Source organism: Eriocheir sinensis, chromosome 68 (assembly GCF_024679095.1).
Source record: "Eriocheir sinensis breed Jianghai 21 chromosome 68, ASM2467909v1, whole genome shotgun sequence".
In the NCBI taxonomy this organism is placed as follows: Eukaryota; Metazoa; Arthropoda; class Malacostraca; order Decapoda; family Varunidae; genus Eriocheir; species Eriocheir sinensis.
The window spans coordinates 8761001-8784801 of record NC_066576.1 but is presented as its reverse complement, the minus strand read 5'-3'; the positions used below and the strand labels follow the sequence as shown (position 1 = coordinate 8784801).

General features: G+C 42.9%; 1 protein-coding gene across 3 annotated transcripts; it reads left to right on the top strand.

The window, feature by feature from the left end:
* The first annotated feature begins 1573 nt into the window (after positions 1-1573).
* Positions 1574-22702, top strand: LOC126988272 (pleckstrin homology domain-containing family M member 2-like). Of its 3 annotated transcripts, none has more exons than XM_050846329.1 (7): positions 1574-1801; positions 16249-16447; positions 17812-17999; positions 18550-18720; positions 19233-19388; positions 21145-21641; positions 22519-22702. In XM_050846329.1, exons 1-7 carry the CDS (start codon positions 1736-1738, stop codon positions 22685-22687), a joined length of 1446 nt encoding a protein of 481 aa, XP_050702286.1. In that variant the 5' UTR covers positions 1574-1735; the 3' UTR covers positions 22688-22702. The 3 variants fall into 3 exon arrangements, with proteins under 3 accessions (XP_050702286.1, XP_050702287.1, XP_050702288.1); XM_050846330.1 differs by lacking the exon at positions 19233-19388 and adding an exon at positions 20441-20524 and having other exon boundaries at positions 1577-1801; XM_050846331.1 differs by lacking the exon at positions 19233-19388 and having other exon boundaries at positions 1578-1801.
* Positions 22703-23801: the final 1099 nt, after the last annotated feature.

Sequence of the window (23801 nt, the reverse complement as noted above, 5' to 3'; positions counted from 1 at the left end):
CATTTTGGAGCTGCATCAGTTTCAAATGTTACAAGGAATTGGCAGGAAAGTATTGCTTGTCAACACAGAGAGGACTGCAAACGAGGAGAGATTGGCATGTTAAGGTCAGGGTTGTAGATCAGGAACTTATTTCATAATAGATCAGAGTAAGAGAACAGGATTATGAAACTTGAATAAGTTGAGACATGGATGTTCAGTATCTGATGAGAGAATATGATGGGAGATAAAAAAATACATTGAAAATGAATAATTATGTAGTAGTTAAAACATCTAGCCATAAATTTGTGGGCTTGGGTTGAGTCCAGGTCTGGGCAGTCTGCGCACAGCCCACTCAACTGTTAAACCTGCCTTTCTGCCTGTGGAAGGTTAACTGGTAACTGATGTTTGTTCAGCAAAATTTGGGGAAAATAATCCAGGTCTCTGAATCCTTACTGCTCAGAGTTTGATAGCAGCATTGTAGAATGGTAGAGGGGGTTGCAATAAGGAGACTTCAAGAAAAGCATTGCAGGTAATACAGGTGCACTGGCATTATGAAAGAAGTGTGAGAATGGGGACAAATAAGGTTATGAAGCAAGGACATGGAATGTAGCATGCCAGTTACGAATTCATCATCATCATCATCGTTTAACGTCCATTTATTCCCTATGGTGGGATTGGGCGTTATGAATGCACAGCGGAAATTAACCATATAAAGTGCATGTGTTCCAGAATAGTAAAAGGTAAAGTTGGGGGCATACGCTATAGCTGTGCGTGGCCTCTGTTCTCATCCATGTCATGTCGACTCTTGAACCTGTAGTGGATAAGGCCTGTCCACACCAGGAAACTTAGTTTGGAGTTCCAGCAGGAGGAACATATGTGAGCCGAAGGGCCTGCTGTTTCGTCTTTCACGTGTATTGGTGGAGTTGCATATTTCTGTAACTGTGGCGAGAAAGGTAGGAGAGAAGATTTATTAGATGAATAGTCTCGGTGCATGTGCTCTTATATATAGGGTGTTAATTCCTGTTGGTATCATGTAGTGGCAAATCGCCAACAATTAACATTCTTCCTTCAGGTGTATCAGGGAATTTACGAGATGGAGGGAGCGGTCGACGTACGGAAGTGAACAACAATATTAGTATCTATACTGTAACGTCAATGGTCATAAAGGTGGGTCAAATGTGCAGTGTCCTCACAAATCACGTGTCTTGTCATACCAAACTTAGTTGCCGACGACATAGTTTTGGTATTTTTTCTATCACCCACTGCGTTCTAATGGAAACTCATCCACACACTACCAAGAGTTATCGCTGTTCCTCTATATTTATTCATGTATTGAATTGGTTCATCAAGCTTCATGCAGGAAAGCCTCATCAACCACCGGCTCTGCGTGTGTGCCAGACGGACGAATACAACAAACATATGACTGAAGGCAAAAGGCGTATCATTCCGCGCCTCATGCATAAACAGAGATTTGTAGAAGGAAACGTTTTATTAAGATCTCCTTTGTTTTGAATAAGAATTTGGCTGGCTTCACATTTCCTTTGTTTATTGCATTGTTCGCAGCGCTTTGCGTTTCCCGACTGTGCGGGGGGTGGAGCCAGCAGCAGCTGCGGCAGCCAGAGCCAGCAGACAGCAGTCAGCTGCTGACGAGTGTGCGGTGAGGATGTGTGACATCAGGATTTAACCATTCCCGTCCACCTATGTTGGCCTGTCTCACCCTCCTGCCTCTAATGTGCTCTGAGTGCTTGGAGTGGCAATGGCAACCATCAGGGGAGGCGTCAAGGACCGCATCATCCATGAGATCGGGCGGGCCATCAAGCAGGTAACTGTACTCACGTTGATCACTCATACACTACTCAGCCTCCGTTGTTCCGACGCGCCGTCTGCTAATCCTGCGGGCTGGGCCGCGGAGGGCGTGATGCTGGGGCGTGCTGTCATCTAGGAAATACGTTGTGGAGGAGAGTTAGGGAAAGGCGTAATAAGCCAGGAGTGAGGACAGGAGACCCATCGATCGCCTGTCGCCGCCGCCACCGCCGCCCAGTTGTCAACAAGAAGGCGTGGGCATGAGATTTTTAGTTTTCTTCGTTGGTCGCGTTATTCTGTTATGTTAGTGTCTGTCATGCCAAGTGTTGTGCCGCCCCCACTCTTAGGTGTTCATTTCCCAGTGTTGTGTGTTTGATCTGTTGCCTTATGATTACACGCTTCACTGTTCCATTTTCCTATAATTCTTCACCTGGGACTTTCATACAATTACTTCGGGGCTGTGAGAGTACTGTTTCATGGTGTGGGACCTTAATACACTCAGAAATTGATGGTTTAGAACGAATTACACCAAGGCTGCGAGGTTGTGGTGTGCATGGATCTTCACATACGCAAAAAAGCACACTGACACATTTATGAACAACATCGCATACAGTCAGATCGACACTAATGGACATATGCTTACACAACCAACCAACGTACTCGTAAGACAAACAAAGCCAGAAATGCCAAATATACCACATATCACTGACACCACGCATCATACGTGACAAACAGATTCATCTTGCAAATTCTCATTCACTTCTCAGCACAACACCCAAATATTGAAAGAAAAAAAAATACTTGATTCACTTTCTTAAATGCTCGGCTCTCCCTCCCCCCATCAACCAACTCGTTTTATTATGAGTTTTGCACCAAACCCGCTGGTGCCCTGCCCGTTATCAAAATCAGAAGTTAAAACCATTGATCCTGGAGAGCTTAGCTGTCATGTGTTTTAATAATACTTCATGGATCTGTAGTATTGCTCTCTCTCTCTCTCTCTCTCTCTCTCTCTCTCTCTCTCTCTCTCTCTCTCTCTCTCTCTCTCTCACTCTCTCTCTCTCTCTCCGTGTCAGTGGTGTAACGATTGACTCCTTCAAAAAAAAAGCTCGACCGTCACTCTTCAACTTTAATATCAACTAGAGTAGAAATGCAACGTTTTGGAGTCTTCTGTTTAGGACAGACCACCAAGTCTGGACCATGGGGTCCTGTGTTGGTCTGATTTTCTATGTAAATCTAAATAAATCTCTCTCTCTCTCTCTCTCTCTCATGTCCTTGGATCTGTGTGGATCTCTTCTCTCTTCTCTCTCTCTCTCTCTCTCTCTCTCTCTCTCTCTCTCTCTCTCTCTCTCTCTCTCTCTCTCTCTCTCTCTCTCTCTCTCTCTCTCTCTCTCTCTCTCTCTCATGTCATGGATCTGTAGTATTGTTCTCTCTCTCTCTCTCTCTCTCTCTCTCTCTCTCTCTCTCTCTCTCTCTCTCTCTCTCTCTCTCTTGTATGTCCCTCCGTACACCTTAACGTTTTTTTAATACATCATTACCTGGGACTTCCCCACTTTACTCTGGGATTGTGAACGGGTGGCAATCTAAAGCCATTGATCCAGAGGGCTAGAGCGTGTGTTGTGTTGCTGGAATACGTCAATATTGCGTGATAATGTTGTTGGTGTCTGTCGATAGTACTCCTGTCCACGTTTCCTGTTCATAGTGCAGTGAAGGGCGTGATAGTGGACAGGTGTGGGGTAGTGGTAGGTGTTTTCAAGGCAGTGCAGGGTTGTCAAGTAGCTGTGGAGAGAAAACTCATCCTAGGCCTGACACTGATGGCCCACATGTGTTAGCTTGTTCTTTGGCTCCTTTCTATAATTGGATCATCTTTTCTCAAAACCAAATTATCCACAGAACAAACATCGAGGGAGGATGGAGTCTGTAGCAATTGATGTGCCTATTTGTTGGTAGTATAAAATATGGGCAACTAAAATAATCAATCGAATTTGCATAACGTACAGCTTTGAAGTAATGAAAATGAGGGTGATTATAAAAAAGGATAATAACAATACTGCTACTACTTCTACTATACCAGTAGTCTTTCATTTCATCTGCCCACCAACAAAGCGGGAATTTTGATGGATGTGGCACCTGGGCATTTCTACTATCCATATCAGACCCCATGACATACCGTTTTTCGCAAATATCTTTCAAACGAAGTCTCGGATCAGCATGGTGCTGTGGCACGGATTGTTTCACACACTTCGCTAATTTTTGACGCTATTGTGCACTGCCAGATGCGGTTAATTATGGCGTTTACTCTTGACTGTGATGGCAAAACCTGCATGAGCCACTTACACATTCGGACAGGTGAGGCGTGACATTTGTGACGTGTATCTGGCACCAACTACCTCCACCCATGGCTTCCCCTACTCCCAGTGTTAGTGAACTCTGACCTAAAACTAAGGAAGCAATGTACAGTATTAGTGCGAGGAATAGGGCTAACAGGGTATTAGGCTTTATTAACAGGACGGTAGCCAACAAAAGTGCAGAGGTCACCCTCAGACTCTATTTAGCATTAGTTAGGCCACACTTAGATTATGCTGTCCAGTGTTGGTGCCCACACTACATAATGGACATCAGCTTGCTAGAATCAGTTCAGAGGAGGATGACCAAGATGATTCAGGGGCTGAGGAACCTCCCTTATCAAGATAGGCTGAAACGTCTCAACTTACATTCGCTAGAAAGACGAAGAGTGAGGGGAGATCTGATAGAAGTATTCAAATGGGTCAAGGGTTACAACAAAGGCGATATAAGTAAAGTACTGAGAATTAGCCAGCAGGATAGAACACGCGGTAATGGATTTAAATTAGAAAAGTATAGATTTAGGAGGGGAATAGGCAAGCATTGGTTTTGTGATAGGGTGGTGGGGGAATGGAACAGACTCAGCCTTGGGGGAAAGGTTGGAATTTCGGTAATTATATTTGTTATTATTTTAAGTGTGCAAATATTGGGAAGTTTATGAAAATATGCAAGAATATCACCTTTACTAACTTTAGTTTTCTGTACTACTTTCCCTAGGCTTACCATTGTTTATTAATGCTGGAAGGGAATTTTATTTAAATATGCAGGGTGTGAGTGTCGTGAAGGACCAATTCCTTGGTGGGTGCGTGGTTGTAAGAAGGTAAAGAACCGCTGCCCTAGTAGAACTAATCCCTTCATCAATATGTTATGTGAGGCACGATTTATGATCTGAGATCCCGATAGGAAATAAAATTAAGGTTCGTCCCAAGACACGACTCGCTGGCGTAATGTTCTCTGTGTATGTTGCGTGCATCAGTGTTACGAGGAGCACACAGCTTATGGCAGTGTTTTGTGGCCTTTGGTCTGCCCCTTTGTGGGCGTGGGTCTGTGGGACGCATCTGTTCCCAGGGCTTCGCCTCAGACCCTAAACACAGCCTCCACCCGAACAGTCGGCAGCCAGATGGAAGTGTTTATTTTCTTTGTATTTCTGCCGGATGTTGTCGTGAACTATGCCTTCAACATACCGGGTGGTGAACTGCAAACATATTTTGAGCTCTGGGCAACTTTCTGCAATATCATTGTTGCCACCACTGGCGGCTTGGGTAGGATAAATCAGAAGACCCGTCTTGTTTTACACGCTTTTAATATGCGTGTAAACCTGAGTGAGGTAAAAGAGTACAACTCATCAGCTCGTGTCAATCAACACCATACAGTTAATGCAGCCACATCAAATACACCAAATGTCACCTTATCCTATGACACAACGTCAAACTTATAATACTCACAATTATTGAGGGGTCTAATAATAGCTTCGTAATCCGTCGTAAGAGCCTTGTGCTCCCTTTGTCTCTCGTCTCCTCGCCACGGGTAGGAGACTCACGCTCCTGCCTCTCTTCTTCTCGCCTAGCGTCTGTCCTCCTCGCTTGAGGCAAGGCTTGCTATGGCACGGTATCTGACCCTTGGGTCAGGCATGACATCATTCACTGTTCTCAATTATCTGACGATTATGCTGAGTTCGGCTTCTACGCGCTGACTCTACGCGCTAACTCATGGACTCTAAGGTGCCCATCGCCGCCCCACCACACGTGTCCTTCAAACTCCTCACATACATTTCCTACCATTATGGTTAATATCTTATCTTATTACAAACATGTACCATCATAATAAATATACCATTATTACATTAAGAGATTACATGCAATCCAACTGATATTACTATATATTGACATGACATTACGTCATTAGTTACCATCTTATACAACACATCGTAGGCGCGACTACAATCATGCTACTTATAGGAACGGCAAGATATCATGGATGCTATTAATTCGCTTTTAAACATCCATTCACACCATTTCTACATGAATTATTGACATAGCTCAATACGGGACATATTGCGAACGTTTGTGCATAAATTTTGACCTCCGAGTTACTTCCTATTACGTCATGTAGTTTCGATGTAATGCTAAGGATGGGATGCAAACGAACGTTCAAAACAACCTCCATTCACAGGACTGGCTCTTGTAGTCTCCTATCATTGTGTGCCCTTGCGTATTACTCGCATTGGCTCGGAAGCAAAGCACAAGCCTGCATGCAGACGACAGTAGAGATAGGAATGCTGATTGGAGTTTCTCTTCCTGCCTAATTGCAAGTAGTAGGCGCGTCACCTTAATGCATACCAATAAGGCAACATCTTATTTCCAGCACGTACAGTTGCTCTTATAAGTATCACCCACCTTATGAACGATATAACTGAGTGAGCGAAAACTAGAGAGAATGAGCACTTAATAACTGTAAGTGTAAAAAGGTAAAGTTGGGGCATACGCTGTAGCTGCTCGTGGCCGCGGTGCTCATCTCCGTCGCATTGACCCTTGAGGTAGTGATGGGTAAGGGTCATATTCTCAAACATTTCGGTGCCCAAGCTCACACATTTGACAAGACTTTCATAGGAGTTTTGAGCATTTCCAAGGGTAGTATTATGACCCTGGTGGCAATTTGACCCTCCTTCTGTAACCATGAAACTAAGAAAACGCTTAAGAGAACCCGATTGATTTCCTTTTTGGCCTTTGGAAATAGCTGATGTGAGAGGGGGAAGCGTCTAACAATACTGACATAAGAAACCATTACCCCGGGACACAAGGCCAGTATGACATCTGGGTTACCACAGTTTACCTTACCCAGGTTTCCCCAGGTACACAGCCGGAATCGGATGAACAGCTGGAAGAGGTGCACGCTGTCTGCCTGGGCCGGGATTCGAACCCGAGCCTGCGGAATTATAGCTAGGCATTCCAGGCATTCCAACCACTGCACCACGGTCTGTTTATATATTACGCCATGTTTTAGGATAGGTTTTGTGTCCTCAGAATAACGCATTACTGGAATCTTGCATTATATTGTGCGAATGTGTTAATTTGTTTTATATTACTTCATGTAGCTAATGGGGTAGTAGTATTAACTTTCATAAGCCGGGTTCATCATTGGATTTTCCCTTCGGAGTAACACAATACTCATACCACGAGTATCGAAGGCTTCATCGTGCTGAGAATGCGAGGGGGAAGGGAAGGGGGAGACGGGGATCATGGTATACTTGATAGGGCCGGGTTTGAAAGGAAACAACTCATAAGGTTTCCACGCCATGCGCCGCGCCTAACCTACATACTCGCCAGTACAGAAGGGGGCGGCGAAAGTGGCTGTCATGGAGGAAGGGAGGTGAGAGGGGAGCTTCAGGCCGCGTTACGTCATGAGGAAAGTTGCGTAGCGGGGTAATAGAAAGCGGAACGACATAAATGACTGTTTTGCTGCACGAGTTTATTTTCTCCAGTAAATAAAAAAATAGTTGTTGTGTGTGTGAGAGAGTTTTGAGTTCCGTTTCATTCGACAGTAAGCTGAGTGGAAAAATAATAATGCGAAGAGGAATTATCTCGATTAAGTACTCATCTCATAGCAGCCTTTCAATTATGTTATGATATTTTGCTGATTCCAACTAAACTGAACATTGCATCGACTTCAACCACCACCATCACTACTTCGTGTGTTGTCAGAGGTCTGCAGCAAACATACAGCTGAAAATGGATTATTGGAAACCGTACATTCCCTGGGGTGGCCTTTATTTTATTTTATTTTTTTACAGCTAAGGAGACAGTTCAAGGGCGTAAAGAAAAATATAAAAAACGCCCGCTACTTACTGCTCCTGAATAGAGGTCAAAGGAGTGTCCAAAAAGAGAGGTAAATTTTGGGAGGTGTCCTGATTATTGGAAACCGCACATTCCCTGGGGTGGCCTTTAGGAACTCGCTGTTTGTAGTAACTGAGAAAGAAAAATATATAAAAGGTAAACTGACGGATGAAGATCTATAATGCGTTGCAGCTGTCTCGCCTTGATAGTCACTGAAGTTAAAGGCTTAATTCATAAAGGAGCCGCGACCACCCCACCACGGCAGGCCTTGGCAATGACGACGGTTCTTAATGAAAGTTTTCGGCCCCGATACCCAAATTTCAATATCAAATCAACCTTGTGCTGCCTCTTTATTATCATCCTTTTACTACCCATATTTAACCTTCATTATCCTAACATATTACTTTTGCTGTTACCTTAGAAACCTAAAAAGCTTACTGAACAACAGCTTCCCACGGATTCTATCCCTCTCAACTTTTATTTCCAGTTTCTTTTCAGGTCGATCTATGTCAATCTCTTTATTTGTGTCGATCTATCTGTGGTAGGCGGTCACTGTTCTACCCCTAACCCCATTAACAGCGGTGTTCCGTAGGGCTCTGTTCATTGATTATATATTTTTTTTCTTCCAAAAATATTGATCTATCTACTTATCCCGATAAATTTACTCTGCATTCCACACATCTATTTTCTGTTCTTCGATAACACTCAGCTGTTTCCTTCTTCTACACTATACACACGTTGTCTGTCCTTAACTCAAAATCTTAACTGGAAACTTCAAATATATCTTAGCTCCTGCTTAATCAGCTTCCTGGGCGTTAGGCTTTGTGTCGTCCCCAATTATTTCAGCTCCTCCCATATGTTAACTATGTATGAAGGCAGTGACATCTCAAGCAATGGACGACGGACTCTTGATTTTGCGGCGCCCTTGTCATTAAGCCGCGAATTTTGGAAAATCGACCGCTTTGGTGCGAATCGCCATAACTTCCTTATTTCCGGGACTATAGAAATGTTTTTGGTATCAATCGACGGCAAAATGAAAGGGCTATATTTTTTAATGTGGTTTGACCAGCTCGAAGGATTTTTTGATAGCTCGATTCCAAGTTTGTCGTCGAGCCGTCACAAAATAGCCTGTTTTTCGACCCTTTTGCCGCTGGACAGCATGTGGGTGACTGAGCTGACTGAATAATCCCAGGTGGCAGCGTGGGTATTCGAACCGACGTTGTCCATGGCGTGGTGAATGTGATCCCAGTACGCTAACCACTCAGCCACCGCCTATTTGTAAACTCCCAAGATATCATGTCGATACCACGTAAGAATTTTGAGGCACTACGGTAAGAACGCCTGGCTTATGTATGTGCTAGGAATGACTTGGACCTTTCTCTTACTTGTCTGAAGTTTATCGGGGAAAACAAAACGACAAATACAAGGCAGGAAGCGTCCCCCGCCTTCCCCGCTCCTCTTTATCTTGCACCCTTTGTGTACACCCCTCCTACATTCCCTAGGATGTCGGGAGTACCGGAAACGCCCAATTCCCTCCGCATACTACACCCTCCATCTCCGTTGCCAGGTGACCAAATATGTTTAATTAAAGGGCGCCATGCAACGATTACCCCAACTCTCATCTTTTCGCATCAAGGGGCGGAAATAACACTACTACTACTACTACTACTACTACTACTACTACTACTATCCTTGACTACTACTACTGCTGCTATCCATGACTATACTACTACTACTACTACTACTTCTAACGGGCCTCCATCCATTAGAGTTGCGTTGTGAGCGGTATATTTTTTCATATCCTTTCACAAAGCAATTCATTGGCCCCACTACTACTACTACTACTGCTGGCTGCTGCGGCTGTTGCTCCCCTCCCCCTTGCTTGCACACTTCCACCCTCTGTCTCTCTTTAGCCCTATGCGAGTTGCAAAGAACAGAACATGGTATAGGTGGGGAGAGGAGGATGAAGGGAAGAGAGTCATACATTGGCTCTTACGCCCGCCAGCTGGTGAGCGGTGACTTCTTTCTCGTCTGGCAGTAGTGGTGAGTCAGAGGGTATAAAGATGAGTCACCGAGGCAGGGCACTCACTCACTACTAGCTGGAATTGACGTGCTTAATGCCCATGTGTAGTAGAGTGTAATTACTTTGTACTCTCTCTCTCTCTCTCTCTCTCTCTCTCTCTCTCTCTCTCTCTCGCACACACACAGAAGAGTATATGCATTCTCCATGTTTGTTGAACTTCTCATTTTGCTAAGGTTCAAACATGTATGGCATTTTACTATTATGTGATCTCTCTCTCTCTCTCTCTCTCTCTCTCTCTCTCTCTCATTCATGGGAAAGGTGGTGCGCGTTATGAGATTTCAGATATACTACTTGAAGTCAGTTTAGGAGAATATGGTATAATAGAGTTAATCAGTAGTCTTTGTTGTGTTTGTGTGTCCTCAAAAAAGAATATCTCCTGTGAATAATAACCGTAAAAATGTTGATTATATATAGTTGAGACTTTGGGATTCAACTTATGGAGCTTCATTGTTGAGAGAGAGAGAGAGAGAGAGAGAGAGAGAGAGAGAGAGAGAGAGAGAGAGAGAGAGCATCGACATGTATGTATAATTGCAATATGTAAGATGTGAAAATAAAGAAAAAGAGAGAGAGAGAGAGAGAGAGAGAGAGAGAGAGAGATCGTGATTTGATTGTTTGACCTTAGACTTAGTTAATTGGAAAGATTAATCAGTCACAGAGTGTGTGTGTGTGAGAGAGAGAGAGAGAGAGAGAGAGAGAGAGAGAGAGAGAGAGAGAGAGAGAAACAGTGACTCAGGAGCGGGGGACTGCCAGACAACACTTCTTTCCTGCTTGAATGGCATTGTGAGAGAGACGTTAAAGTCACTCACTGTAGGCGGAGTTCATTCAGGCTTTCATTCTTAACCTTATAGTTTGTTAGAAGCTCCTCGGAGTCACCTGTGTGTGTGTGTGTGTGTGTTTTGGTAGTGGTGGTATCAACATCATTTTCTATTACTTCTTCTTCTTCTTCTTCTTCTTCTTCTTCTTCTTCTTCTTCTTCTTCTTCTTCTTCTTATTCTTCTACTTCTTCTTTTTTTCTTCTTCTTTTTTCTTCTTCTACTACTTCTTGTTCTATTTCTTCTTCTGCTTCTACTTCTACTTCTTCTTTTTCTTCTTTTTCTTTGTCTCTTTTTCTTTTTCTTCTACTTCTTCTTTTTCTTTTTCTCTTTTTCTTTTTCTTCTACTTCTTCTTTTTCTTCTTCTTCGTCTTCTTCTTCTTTTTCTTCTTCTTTTTCTTCTACTTCTTCTTTTTCTTCTTCTTCGTCTTCTTCTTCTTCTTCTTCTTCTTTTTCTTCTACTTCTTCTTCTACTTCTTCTTCTACTTCTACTTCTTTTTCATTTTCTTTTTCTTTTTTCTTCTTCTTTTTCGTTTTCGTTTTCTTCTTCGTCTTTTTTTTTCTTCTACTTTTTCTTCTTCTTTTTCTTCTTTTTCTTTTTCTTCTACCTCGTTCCCTCCTCCTTCCTCTGGCAACACCCCCCTACTATTTTTTTTCCAGGCAAGAACGAGGAAAAATCATCCATTCTCTGCTACCAAACTCTGTAATCACTCGTACCATATGGCCATTCATATCTGGCAACACCCCCCACCCATTTTTTTTCCCCAGGCAAGAACAAGGAAAGATCATCCATTCTCTGCTACCAAACTCCGTAATCACTTGTACCATATGGCCATTCATATCTGCCATATTAAGATGTTCTCACTCACTCATTCGCCTTTCCAACCCCCTCACACAACATTTACCCACCTTATTCAACACCTCGTCAAACACCAGCTGTACTCCCTTATACATGTATATATGTATACATGTATATAGACTGTCAAGCCGTCTCTCTCCAGTGTTGTTGCGTGCTCGATGACATCACACGCGGATCAAGCTTCAGCGAGTCATGCATATAATTTATGCTTCACTCTTTTACATCTAGTTCTGACCTGTGTGTTGACTCCAGTATGCTACTCTGTGATAAGCAACATACTTTAATCCTTGGCAGTACATTATTAATTTTTGTTTTTTACAGCAGAGGATTAACCGAAAAATGCGCTCACTACAATTTTAAGGTACTGAATTTTATCAGCTTGACCATTCAGATAACAAAATACCGTACGGAACAATTGCCGTTCCTATTGGTTCAAAACGGAACGATACATTTCATTCTCGAATACAGAGCGATTCCGTATTTTAAGGAACGGCAAGGCTGCTGCCATGACAGTCACCAAGACAGTCGCGAAGACCGTCAGGAAGACCGTCGGCCAACTCCGTGGCAACTGTCGGCTAGCTAGTCGGCCAACCAGTTGACAGACAATCTGGAAGACTGTTGTCAAGGCCGTCTGTGACTGCCGGCCAATCGGTCGGCAGATTCGTGGTTGTCGTGGACATGGCGCCATTTCAAAAATTGACCATTGAGACTCGTCTTGAGACTAGTTGGTCGAATGTCCCAGACAGTCGGCAATCATGGTAGCCGACAGCCGACAGCAGAAGTTGCTGGGTTGTCGTGGCCCAGAGTCGGCACAGTGTGAACGGGGCCTTAGCGTAAAGCTCTAAGGAGACGAACCTTACTCGCACGGGGGCACTTAAGGCTGTTTATACGCTTGATTCCTTCATATTATTGTTTTGATATGCAACACAGGAGAAGGGAAATGCTTGCAAGCCTTCCGGACCCCGAAGCAGTATCAAATGAGGAAGCTTGATATCACGCTTCATCCTGTGCAAAGGACGTTACCCTGCGTCTATCCTTTGAGCCTCCCTCCCTCGCCCCTTGCGTGACTAGGTTGTGGGAGAGATGAGCGTTATGGGAGACAGCCTCAGTAAGTGCCTTAACGCTGCTGAACTCAAGGTACAGATAATTTATTCCCTTTTCCTTGGCTGAACTTTTTACCTAACCCGTACAACGTCAGCAAAAAGTATTACACCAGAGAGATGATAGCGTGGGCCGAGTTTCTACCTTTTTTGCATAAATAGTGTCAAAACATAATACAGATAAGATAGAACATTACTAGTACTCAAAGGTCCATATTTATTGAGCGGTGACCTACTGTGGGCGTGAGTGGCTTGCGTGAAAATAATCGCCATGTGACCGTAGAGTTTAATTTTGCCGATATTTTTTTTTTTTTTTTTTTTTTACAACAAAGGAGGCAGCTCAAGGGCACACAATAAAAGAAAACAATAATAAAAAAGACCGCTAATCACTGCTCCCATACAAGAATCAGAAGAGGTGGCCAAAAGCAAGGTCAAATTCGGGAGGAGAGGTGTCCTAAATTTTCCACCATCTGGCTAAGACTTAATTGTTACTCTATTACGAGAATAAGAAGATACGTCTGTGATGTTTATCTCTCACCCAACTCTACCAACTATGTAAAATTCTTTGACTATTTGAACTCTAAAGTGGAGCACATCTTGACTCACTCAACCTTTTCTGAAATCTCCATCTTGGAGATTTCAATGTTCACCGCCAGCTTTGGCTTTCATCCTCTTTCACTGACCAGCCTGGTGAACAAGCCTACAACTTTGCTCTCCTTAACGATCTAGAGCAGTTGGTTCAGCACCCTACACGTCTTCCCTACCCTCCTCGGAGATACACCCAACATCCTAGACCAGGGGCGGGCAACCTTTTCAAAGCGAGGGCCAGATAAGACTTTCGGGAGCAGGCCGCGGGACGGTGTGAGAAACAAGAACCCCAAAGTATAAAAGTAAAAAAACATTACAGATCAGTGAGGTGTTTCAGTGTTTAGTGGATGAAGTAGACAACAGAATAATGTCATTGAGGTGGAGGTCGAGAGTTGGGAGCACAGTTGAGACTTTGTGTCTTTCGTTTTGGAGAAGAGCAGCTCACAACAGTAGATGCAGAAAGGCAAGGGAAATACACAAACTTAACTTCTGACAACTGAGCGCATCTTAACCTCGAAGGCGTTGATGTGCGCGAGCATGTCTGTCAGGAAAATGTCTTTGCCTTGCAGCTTCACACTGAGGGCGTTCAGACGCGCAGTAATGTCCATGAGTAGGGCCAGGCGAGTGAGCCATTGCAGGTCAAAGTGATCAGCATGGGGGAAGAGTCTTCTGACGGAGGAAAGTGGTTATCTCCTGCTACAGATCGCGCACACAGATCAGCAGGACCCCACGACAGGACATTCCTTTTTCTGTGTGTGTCTGGTCCCATTCAACAGCGCAGTGAAGCCTGTGATGGAAAAGATGGTTCCAGGGGCGTAGCTTCGGGGTGGGTGGGACTTGCCCCCCATGAGAGTCTGGGCCGGTACTTATAAAAGTTCATAGCATTGAATTTTTTTTTTTTCCTTTCAAATGGCGGATTTTTTTATATTTCATTCATATAGTTCATAGTTCATAAGAAAAAAAAATAATAAGCGTAAAAAAATTCAATGGTAAGACAGCGAGAGGAGGGTGTCACAGAGCTATGAAATTTTCATAGGTACAAGGACTGACTCTTCTCAACGGTCACATCATGATGAAGGTTAAGAAGAAGATCAAGGCATCATGGCTGGACAACAACAAGCAAAGGAATTTCGAGAAAGAGAGACGTCCTGAATGAACTGTGAACTGAGAAGAACTGGAACTGACTTGATCTGTTTTTGTTTTTTTTTTTTTTGTTGTTTGAGGAGGTTGGTGTGTTACTGAGACCAACGGCGACCAACAAGGCTCGAGCATAAGATATAAAAGTTTTTTATAACTACCTAGCGACGGGGGAAAAAAAAGCTCTGTAATGGTGAAGAATTCAGGGACGTTGCTGGCTTTCCTACCAAGACAGTGGCAGAATATAAAAAAAAAGAGATACCCATATAGTAATAATGTGGTGGGGTTTTGATGCCAAATACAAGATTAGATGCAATTGATTGAATGAAAGCTCAAGAGGATGTTCGGAGACTGTGCTGTTCCAGCTGGATGCCATCTGCTAAAGCGCTGACTGACACATATCTGCGACCTCAGCATGAATACCAGCTAGCCTACAATGAGGCAGCTACAGGGTCATCCATGGCAGGGTCAAGAAAATGTTTACGCGCGCGCGCCGTTGCTAAGGGCTACAGTTGTTTTTTGACAAATAACCTTATTTACTGCGAAGATATGAAATTATTGCTTAATTAATATGGAAATGTGTTTTTCATATTTTCATCTTTTCAGTTCTCTTCTATACTCTAACAAAAAAAATGCAGGGCAGGGTTCCCACACTTGTCGGCGATCACGAAATCACCCATAGCTATGAACGTTATAGCTATGAAAGGGATATGAAACTTTCATAGTGCTTATGAAAAAAAATTATGAAACTTTCATAGTTATTACCAGATTTACGACTGAAATTTATGAAATTTTATAAGTACCAGCCCTGGTGCCTCCCCACTGCCTATGCCCTTATACCTAACAATGATCTGATCTTCGAATATACCTTAGTAACCTTCTATGTGGGATCACAATGCTCCTGAGCTCCACTTGTTTATAGTCTACATATTATCTTCACTTCAGGCGCGGCTGCAGCGTGCCTCTGGCTGGCTGTGGGGCCACTTCACTCACTCGCTCCCCCAACACACTCTCTCTCTCTCTTAATATTTTTTCTCCATTGCAATTCTCATGTTTTGACTAATTTTCTGCACCACCCACAGAGATGTGCTGTAATGTATTTGATAAACACTTGCATATGTATTTTAGTGCAAACTATTTAAAGACTTTTTATAAATATTTTTTCGCAGTAGTTAGATACAGTATTTAAATACCTACATTATTCCTTTTATTTTTATGTCACGCTAACCACGCAGCCACCGCCTCCCCTTAGTGTAGAGTTTCTTGGAGAATTTCTGTATTTTCAGGCAGCCAAATTTTTGCCGGATACTTAGAGATACTTGGATGGAACCATTTGTGTTTATAGTAGCTTTATTATTCCAGGAAAAAATAGCATGGAATAAAATGCGGTATACTAACATTTCAAACACCATCTGTGATTTCAACTTGTATTATCTCATTTATTTTCCTGGAACTCTGGAACTAAACTATTGCACCCATTGTAATTACTTTGCACACTTTTTAATTTTCGGTTAGTGAACAGTTTCTTAGGAACGTAATTCATTCATAAAGCGAGGTTTGCCCGTCTAGCCTATACGCTGCTAGACTGATCCCTATCTACACGTATCTGTTTCTCTACTTTTGATAAGTATATATGCATGGCACATGCATAAAGTTATGGCGTCATCGCATTATGGCCAGAAGCAGCGATTTGACACTGGCGTTCCCTTGACAGGCTCAGCTGGAATGGTGCGGCGTTGGGTGCGTGAGGGCCTGCACTGGCCGGTGGCTGGTGCTGAGCCTGGACGCTGCCCTTCTACATGGCCTGCGCTCCCTCGGCCGCGGCTACTGGCCTGTGGTGGCAACCCTGCTGGACCGGCCCTCCCTCAACACCATCATGTCCCTCCCCTATGCCACCAAGCCACTCACAAGGGGTATGTATGCAGGTGTTGTGTAGCTTTACCCTTCATTTTTTAAATGTCTTCTACGTACCAAGGTACTTGTTTTTTGTCACTAAGGTGTTGGATTTTTCAAACCAATTTGGATGCGGAGTCAATATAAAGTTGCCTGTAATTACCTTGAAATATACTCGACCCTCGATTTACCGGACAAATAGGAGGAATGATAACCTGTCTGGGAACCACGAAAGTCCGGGAATCAGGAATCGCTACCGTTTAAGGACACTTACCATTCTCGGTCTAGCTAAAGTTGTTTGAAGAACGCTTAATATAGGTTGATTTATATAGTGAAATGATTATATAAAAATAGTAACTTTTTATATAGATATCTTAAAATGATTTTAATACAAGATAGTCAACATAATGAAGTGTTCATATATGAATTTTTATGCAGATATATTAATTTTTGTGGCGTCAGGAAGATTTTTCGTCGCGGCGTGAAATGAGTCAGATTCCGCGAATGTTCGTCGCGACTTCTGGTCAAGCTCGAGCAAAAACTACTGAAGCTAGGAAGGCGTGCTTGGTGGCAAATGAAAGCTCTTTTAATACAGATGAATGATCAGAAGAAAAAAATTGGAAAGCATTAAATAAATGAAAAAAAAGTTATAAGCAAAAAAATAGGACGTGTCCATATCACAGCAAAAGGACCGAAAAACAGGCTGTTTTGTGACGGCTCGACGACGAACTTGGAATCGAGCTATCAAAAATTCCTTCGAGTTGGTCAAACTGCATTGCCACGAGGGGCTACATGCCAAATTACAGCCTTCTAGAGGCAATAGCAAGGCCACACTAGACACAAACGGCAAAGTGTCTGGAGTTCGTCAAAATCGCTCTCGACAGGGTTTACGTTTCGAGCTCTAGCGATGAAACTACTAGGAGTAGGGAAATGTTATGCACCATATTGGAAAGCACATAGGCAGGGCTAAATCATTTGTTAAATAAGTTTTTGAAATTCTCAAAAAATGAGCAGGTTTCAAGGTTGGGAACTCAAAATAGTTTTTTCTCAGAGTTGTTTTTTGCGAATTTATTCGATTTTTTACCCTTTCGAGTCGGTTTTCGAGCCCGGTCGCTGATTAAAAAATATAGCCCTTTCATTTTGCCGTTGATTGATACCAAAAACTTGTCTGTTGCCCCAGAAATAAGGGAGTTATGACGATTCGCACCAAAGCGGTTGATTTTCCAAAGTTCGCGGCTTAATGACAAGGGCGCCGCAAAATCAAAAGAGTAAGCCATCCATTACTTGAGATTGTAACTGCTTCCCCTCATTCTAGGCCAGGTGTTTGGCAGCTTTTCTTTAACCAACCAGCCAAGTTTACTCAGTCTCGGTCCCCTTTCTACAGGTCGCTCATGGGTGTGTCTGTGCCTCAATGAAGGGCAGCTGGAGAACTACCTGCATGTGCTCATATCCCATCCGGGGCTGTTGGCTACCCACTATGAGGCCCATGGCTTGCTGCGGGACCCCCACCGTGCCCACCTCCTGCTCATGCTGGCGGCTGGCCTTGAACACCTCAAGTTTGCCATTCCCATGGTAAGACACTGATACACCCAGCCTCTATCTGACCTTAGTTTATCTCCATCACCATCACTTCAATCTCATGTGCTATCAGTTTTATGGATTATAATCTGTATGCATATTTTTGTTTTTGGAATTTTTACTGTAATTGACCTTTAGCAGTGACGGGCCAGTTAACTTGTGGCTTTACCGTGTAGCAGCGACGGGCCAAATTTGTGCCATGATATAAACCCCCCAAAATAGATGATACATAAACTGATCACAAATGCTTTGATATATATTATGAAATGGTTTGTGTGATGGGTGATTTTTTCTCATTTTTCTCGCTTGGAGGGAACATTAAGTAACATGATCCCCGCTGCTACCAGGTTAAAATAAGAATAAAAGTATGTTGTCCTTATTCCACACATTAGTCAAACACACTTGCTCCCTGTACATGCATAAAAGAATTACTAATACACATACATACATACAATGTTCTACTTAATTTTGCTTTCAATGTCCATGAAGCATAAATAAGTTAGTATGGTTTTATTTATAAGAAAATCAATCTTGCTTTGTTTAGGATGTGCCTGGGTGGATGCAGGCAGAGGGGAGTCTTGGCAGCTCCTCTGGGACGAGCATGAACTCCATGAGTCTCTCCCTGACCAGCATGAGCTCTTCCCTTCCCTCCCCTTCTGTACAGGACTGCCTGGACCTGGACACTACCTGCTCCGAGGCACTGGAAGAGAACTGGGTGGGTGCCTCAGGGTTTGCAGCAGATAATCCATGTGCATTAAGATGATGTATAGAGACAGAGCAATTGATTGATAGTTAGACTGACTGACTGATTGACAGATAGATTGGGCAAGAGATTGTATGATAGATGCAAATGCCCATAGGAAGGGATACTATTATGCATGATGAAAAATATACCGTATTTCCCACCATATAAGATGCACCAGAGTATAAGATGCACCTATAATTTGGCAATATATATTTAGAAAAAAAACTCCACATTTTCCCTGAACTTACTGTATATACAGTACCTATTACATTTGGCCACCTTATTTACGATGGGCAATTTTGGTCTTGATCTTGACTTTTAGGGACTGTATACTTACTTTCAAGTTGAAATTGATGTTGATTAATTTCTGTCAATCATATTATGTTTTAATATATTTATTTTTACAATGAGAAACAAAAGTGCGTTTACAACAAACTCTTTAGTCATCCACGGATATCCGTTCTTTCGAACATATATCACAGAAAACGTCAGCTGACTGGGCCGCGGCACAGCAGAAATACCTCCAGACTAATCCACCCAAGTCCTCCTCACAGTCGCCGAGCAGAGTTACGTCAGGCAGCGCCCTGCTCCGCCAAAATTGTTCCCTTGTAATAGCCACTTTAGCCATCACCACCAAGGTACCCGGCACACTGGTGACTGGTGCGCCATGGCAATGTTGTGTTTTGTGTTTCGTGTTCATGCGCCTTGGCTGCCACGTGTGGTGCGGCTTCTTGTGACCTGTATGGTTTTACCGCTTCACATGCCCTCTTCTCTGCTGGATATTCACACTTATCTTTTCTATTGCATCGCACTATTCATTATTTAAATCAATTAAGATTTGTACCTTCGGCATATACTGCTCAGGGGTAACTTTTTGGCATTTTCTGAGTGAAAAAAAGTGTGCGTTATGTGCTGCGAAATACGGTATATTTCATTCTGGGGCCGTCTGGGTACGATTGTCAAACGGAAGTGTTTTGGGTATTGGTCTCGTACCAGTAACAATAACCCCTAGGCCTACCAAAACCTAACCATCGGGGTATAAGACGCAGGGTGATTTTTCGACTCTTCTTTTTTGAAAAAAGTGTCTTTTATGGCGGAAATATGGTACTTGAAATCTGACTGATGCATGTCAGGCTTATTAGAATAACTTTCCAGCATTTTGTTGTCAAACACTGAAAGCATATACAAATGAATGGCCATTAATTGACTAGGATTTTTCATTGGATAAAAACTTGTTAATTTTGGGGGGTCACCTTTTATCTGTATTATCTGAGCTTTATTACATGTGTGAAATGGCATGCTGGTAACTAAAAGGGAAATGTTACACTATAGGAAATGTATGTGCTGTTAACACTTTCGCACACACCCTCCCATCTGATTTTCTCGTCCAAAACGCACACCTAACTGGCTATTGGGAGGCCTGATTTTGGTACCTTGAGTGCGTGGTATAAATTTTTTCAAAAAGTGTTAACTATGAGGGAAATGCTACACTCTACAGTACCCTCCCAATTTTCGCTCTTGTTTTGTTCTGAAGGTAAACTCGAGGATCATGCGTGATCGTTCGTGTGTCAATATGTGCATGCGTAAGTGTTGCTTGAGAGGTGCTAAATCAACCCGTGGAGTGAGGTGAAACCTTTGGTGGCTGTGTTTTGTGATCTGCTTGTACAGCAGTTTAACTGGTCTATTTCAGCTTTCTGTTGAGGAAGAGGTCCCAGTTTCCTATCCAAGGTGTGAGGAGTTGGAAAAAGCTATTCACATTGAGCACATTCCAAAGGTAGTTAATTAAGTGTCCTTCCCTCTCCTCTGCTTGATGGATTTATCAGCCTCTTGATTGGCTCTCACCAATGATTTGTTTTTATAGTTTCCCATTTATTTCACTGTTGCATATGGCACAAAATTTGCTTTTTAAAATGTCATGTCTATGATATTTACTATATTAAAAAAAACGAGTTAATTATATATTTATTCATTACCACTGATCTTTATTTTTTGTAATTCTTGTCTTTTTCATAGAGGATATGCTAGTGTGCAATATAATTTTGGTTACAGTTTAGCAATATAATCATGGTTTAAATATGATTTTTATTTTGTTGAAATTCTCTGTGTATATTTGAGGACATATATTTTCTCAATTCCTGTTGCACTGCTTTAGTTTTTCCTTTATATCCTCCTCTTAAAAGTCCTGTAAAACTCTGAATATAATATCTTAGGGCAATAGATAGTGTTATCTTATTGAAACACCTTTTTGTGAAATATGCCTTAAGGGCCAAGATAAGCAGTATCTAATCAGCTGTGACACATCGAAGGGCATTTACCGTAAAGATTTGAGACAGTAATGTGTCTTGATTCACGACAGTTAGGATGCTTCATCTAAAGAAATCTTTCCTCCAAAAGATGTCAAGAAGGAAGAGACAGAGCAGGTCATCCTCCCAAAACTCCTCAGGTGGCACCACACCCATTACCATCATACCTGTCAGTGCAGGGAGGAAGGTGGGACAGCTCCATGAGGACACCACAGGCACTGCTAACACTCTGCTGGGTGACAGTACTGAGGCGCCTTCGTCTGCTGGGAAAAACTGTGATAATCGTTGTAAGGAAGATACCAGTGTGGCAAGGAACAAAGGTACCTCAAAGTGTCATTCTAGACTTGCGACAGATAATGCACAGAGACAAGGACCTGGAGAAAAGACAGTGCTCATTAATAATACTCAGCCAAGTGGAGTTGAGACAGAAAAGGTTGAATATAATAAAGGTGAAGGACCAGAGAAGGATGGCACTAGGATGGAGCCAAAGGTTGTTCTACGGCAGAATGTATCCTCTAAGAACAGTGAAAAACGAGTCTCCTTCACTGACACCACTGAGGCTGAGATGAACAACAAAACTATGCACAAGTAAGACACTTGACAGTTTCAGTTTGCTTATTAGAAATGTAGAATACTGTAATCTAGTTATTTTATGCATTTTTTGATCAAAGGAATTATTTTTAAGTTTCATATACAAACTATTGCATACATTATGTAACGCCCCGGGGGGAGTACGGGGTAGTATCTCTGGTGGTATCTCTGTGGTCATTAGGTGAAGCGATGTGCCCCTTGCGTATGCCCCCATTGATTGATTGACTTACGAAGTTATATCTTTGGCAAGAGAAAATGTTACTTATGGGTTAGAAGGTATATGATCCAAGGTTGCCTAAAAGCTCCTCTTTGTTTGCTCTGATAAAATCTGTAGTCCACTGTGACTTGTGTTCAGACTTGATTACCAGCCCTTGAAGAGTACACGAGAGATGGGGCTGCTGAGGTTAACTTCAGCACCAACTTTGCCTGTGTGTGTGCAGAGGAGGAGTGCATGTGTGTATAATAATAATAATAATAATAATAATAATCATATGATAACACTGGGCTAAAAAAAAAAATGCAAGTTGTCTAAGTTTTTTCAACTGATTTAGGACAAATTTGCACCGCTGAATCAGAAAATGACACCCAGTTCTCTCGATCAGGTCAGTAACGTGTAACGTGTTGGCTCCCTCCAAACCATGGGAATTCTAAACTTAAGATGACTCTTCTTACCCTTGGTCCAACGACACAGATACTCACTGCCTGGGCTGGGCTTTGGACCCAGGCCCGTGGATTCATTGCTATGCATACCAACCACTTCACCAGGGAGTAGGCTCCATTAATTTTTAGAATATTTCACAGATGTAGTGCTTCCCTTTCAGGCATCAGTGAAATGAAGACCTTATAACAATGATTATGATGTGTGTCCTCACAGGCGCCTCAGCCTGTGCAGTGGATCTGTGAGTGGCATGGAAATACGGGACTTGGGTGACCTGAAGGAGCTCCTGTCCAGCCTTAAAGTGCAGGGACTGCTGCCCATCACTCTTTCCCTGGATGAGCTCTTCAGTTCCTTCGACCAGGCAAGTCACTCTGCTCAGTGTTAGGTTGATGGCAGTCTCATTAGATGTGGCACTCTTTGAAGTGTTGGGTTCAGTAGATAAGTTCTGCAAGACTTTGTGAGTAGCATTACACACACTGAAACTAACTTCTTCACACATTTACACAATTATTTCTGTAGTGCCTCTGGATTTGGTACCAGCTGGGCAGTAGCCTTGCCAATTTAACCTGGCGCATGTGTGTGAGCAGCCTCGACCGTGCGCTGGGCCCGAGCAGCTGACGGGTGGCTGATGATGAGTGTTGGCGGTGTGGCCCTGGCATTGGCGCCACCCAAACGGCATTTTCACTGGGGCCTGCGTGTGTGTGGCTGTGCCCATTGTGGCCCCAGGCTCCTCAATTTGCCAATTCTCACTTTCCACATGTTGTGTGGGACCCCTTTCCTTTCTTCCATCTCTTTCTCAAAAAGAAGAGATGGAAGAAAAGAAAGAGGTCCTGCGCAACATGTGGAAAACAAAAATCGGCAAATTGAGACGCCCAAACCCACAACAAACAGCCACACACACACACACACACACACAAGCCCCGACAAAACACCGTTCAGGCGGCACCGATGCAAAGGCCACGCCGCCGACACTCATCACTACCATCACCATCATCAGCCGTCCGTCAGCTGCTCGGGCCCAGCGTGTGGCTGGGGCTGTCTGCACACATGCGCAAGATGTCAATGGTTTTCAATTTTCCCCATGAGAATAATGGTTCAAAGTTTGCCATTTCAACGTTTGCGACCCACAATGCGGATCTATTTGTCGCAAACTTGGAGACAGTACTTATATTTGCATGTATTGATGTTTTAGATAGTATGAATTATTTGATGTACTGCAAACTACAAATAATTAGAAATCCTAAGAGCATTTTCAGTATAGAGTACAAACAGTTTAAGCATTTCTTTAATATATTTGAATAAAACAGTCCCTTTCATCATGACACCTTTCAGTGCTCTGGTCTTGCACCCAACAGGTGTTAAGTGTAGTCCTCATCATTACATGACTTAGTTTTGAAAACCACACTTATTGTTTACAGTTTAAGTCAAAAGGTGAAGAAGCCAAAAGATATGTTGGCCCCCTCACTCTCAAAAGAAAGTAAGGGGGCCAAGAACTGCTC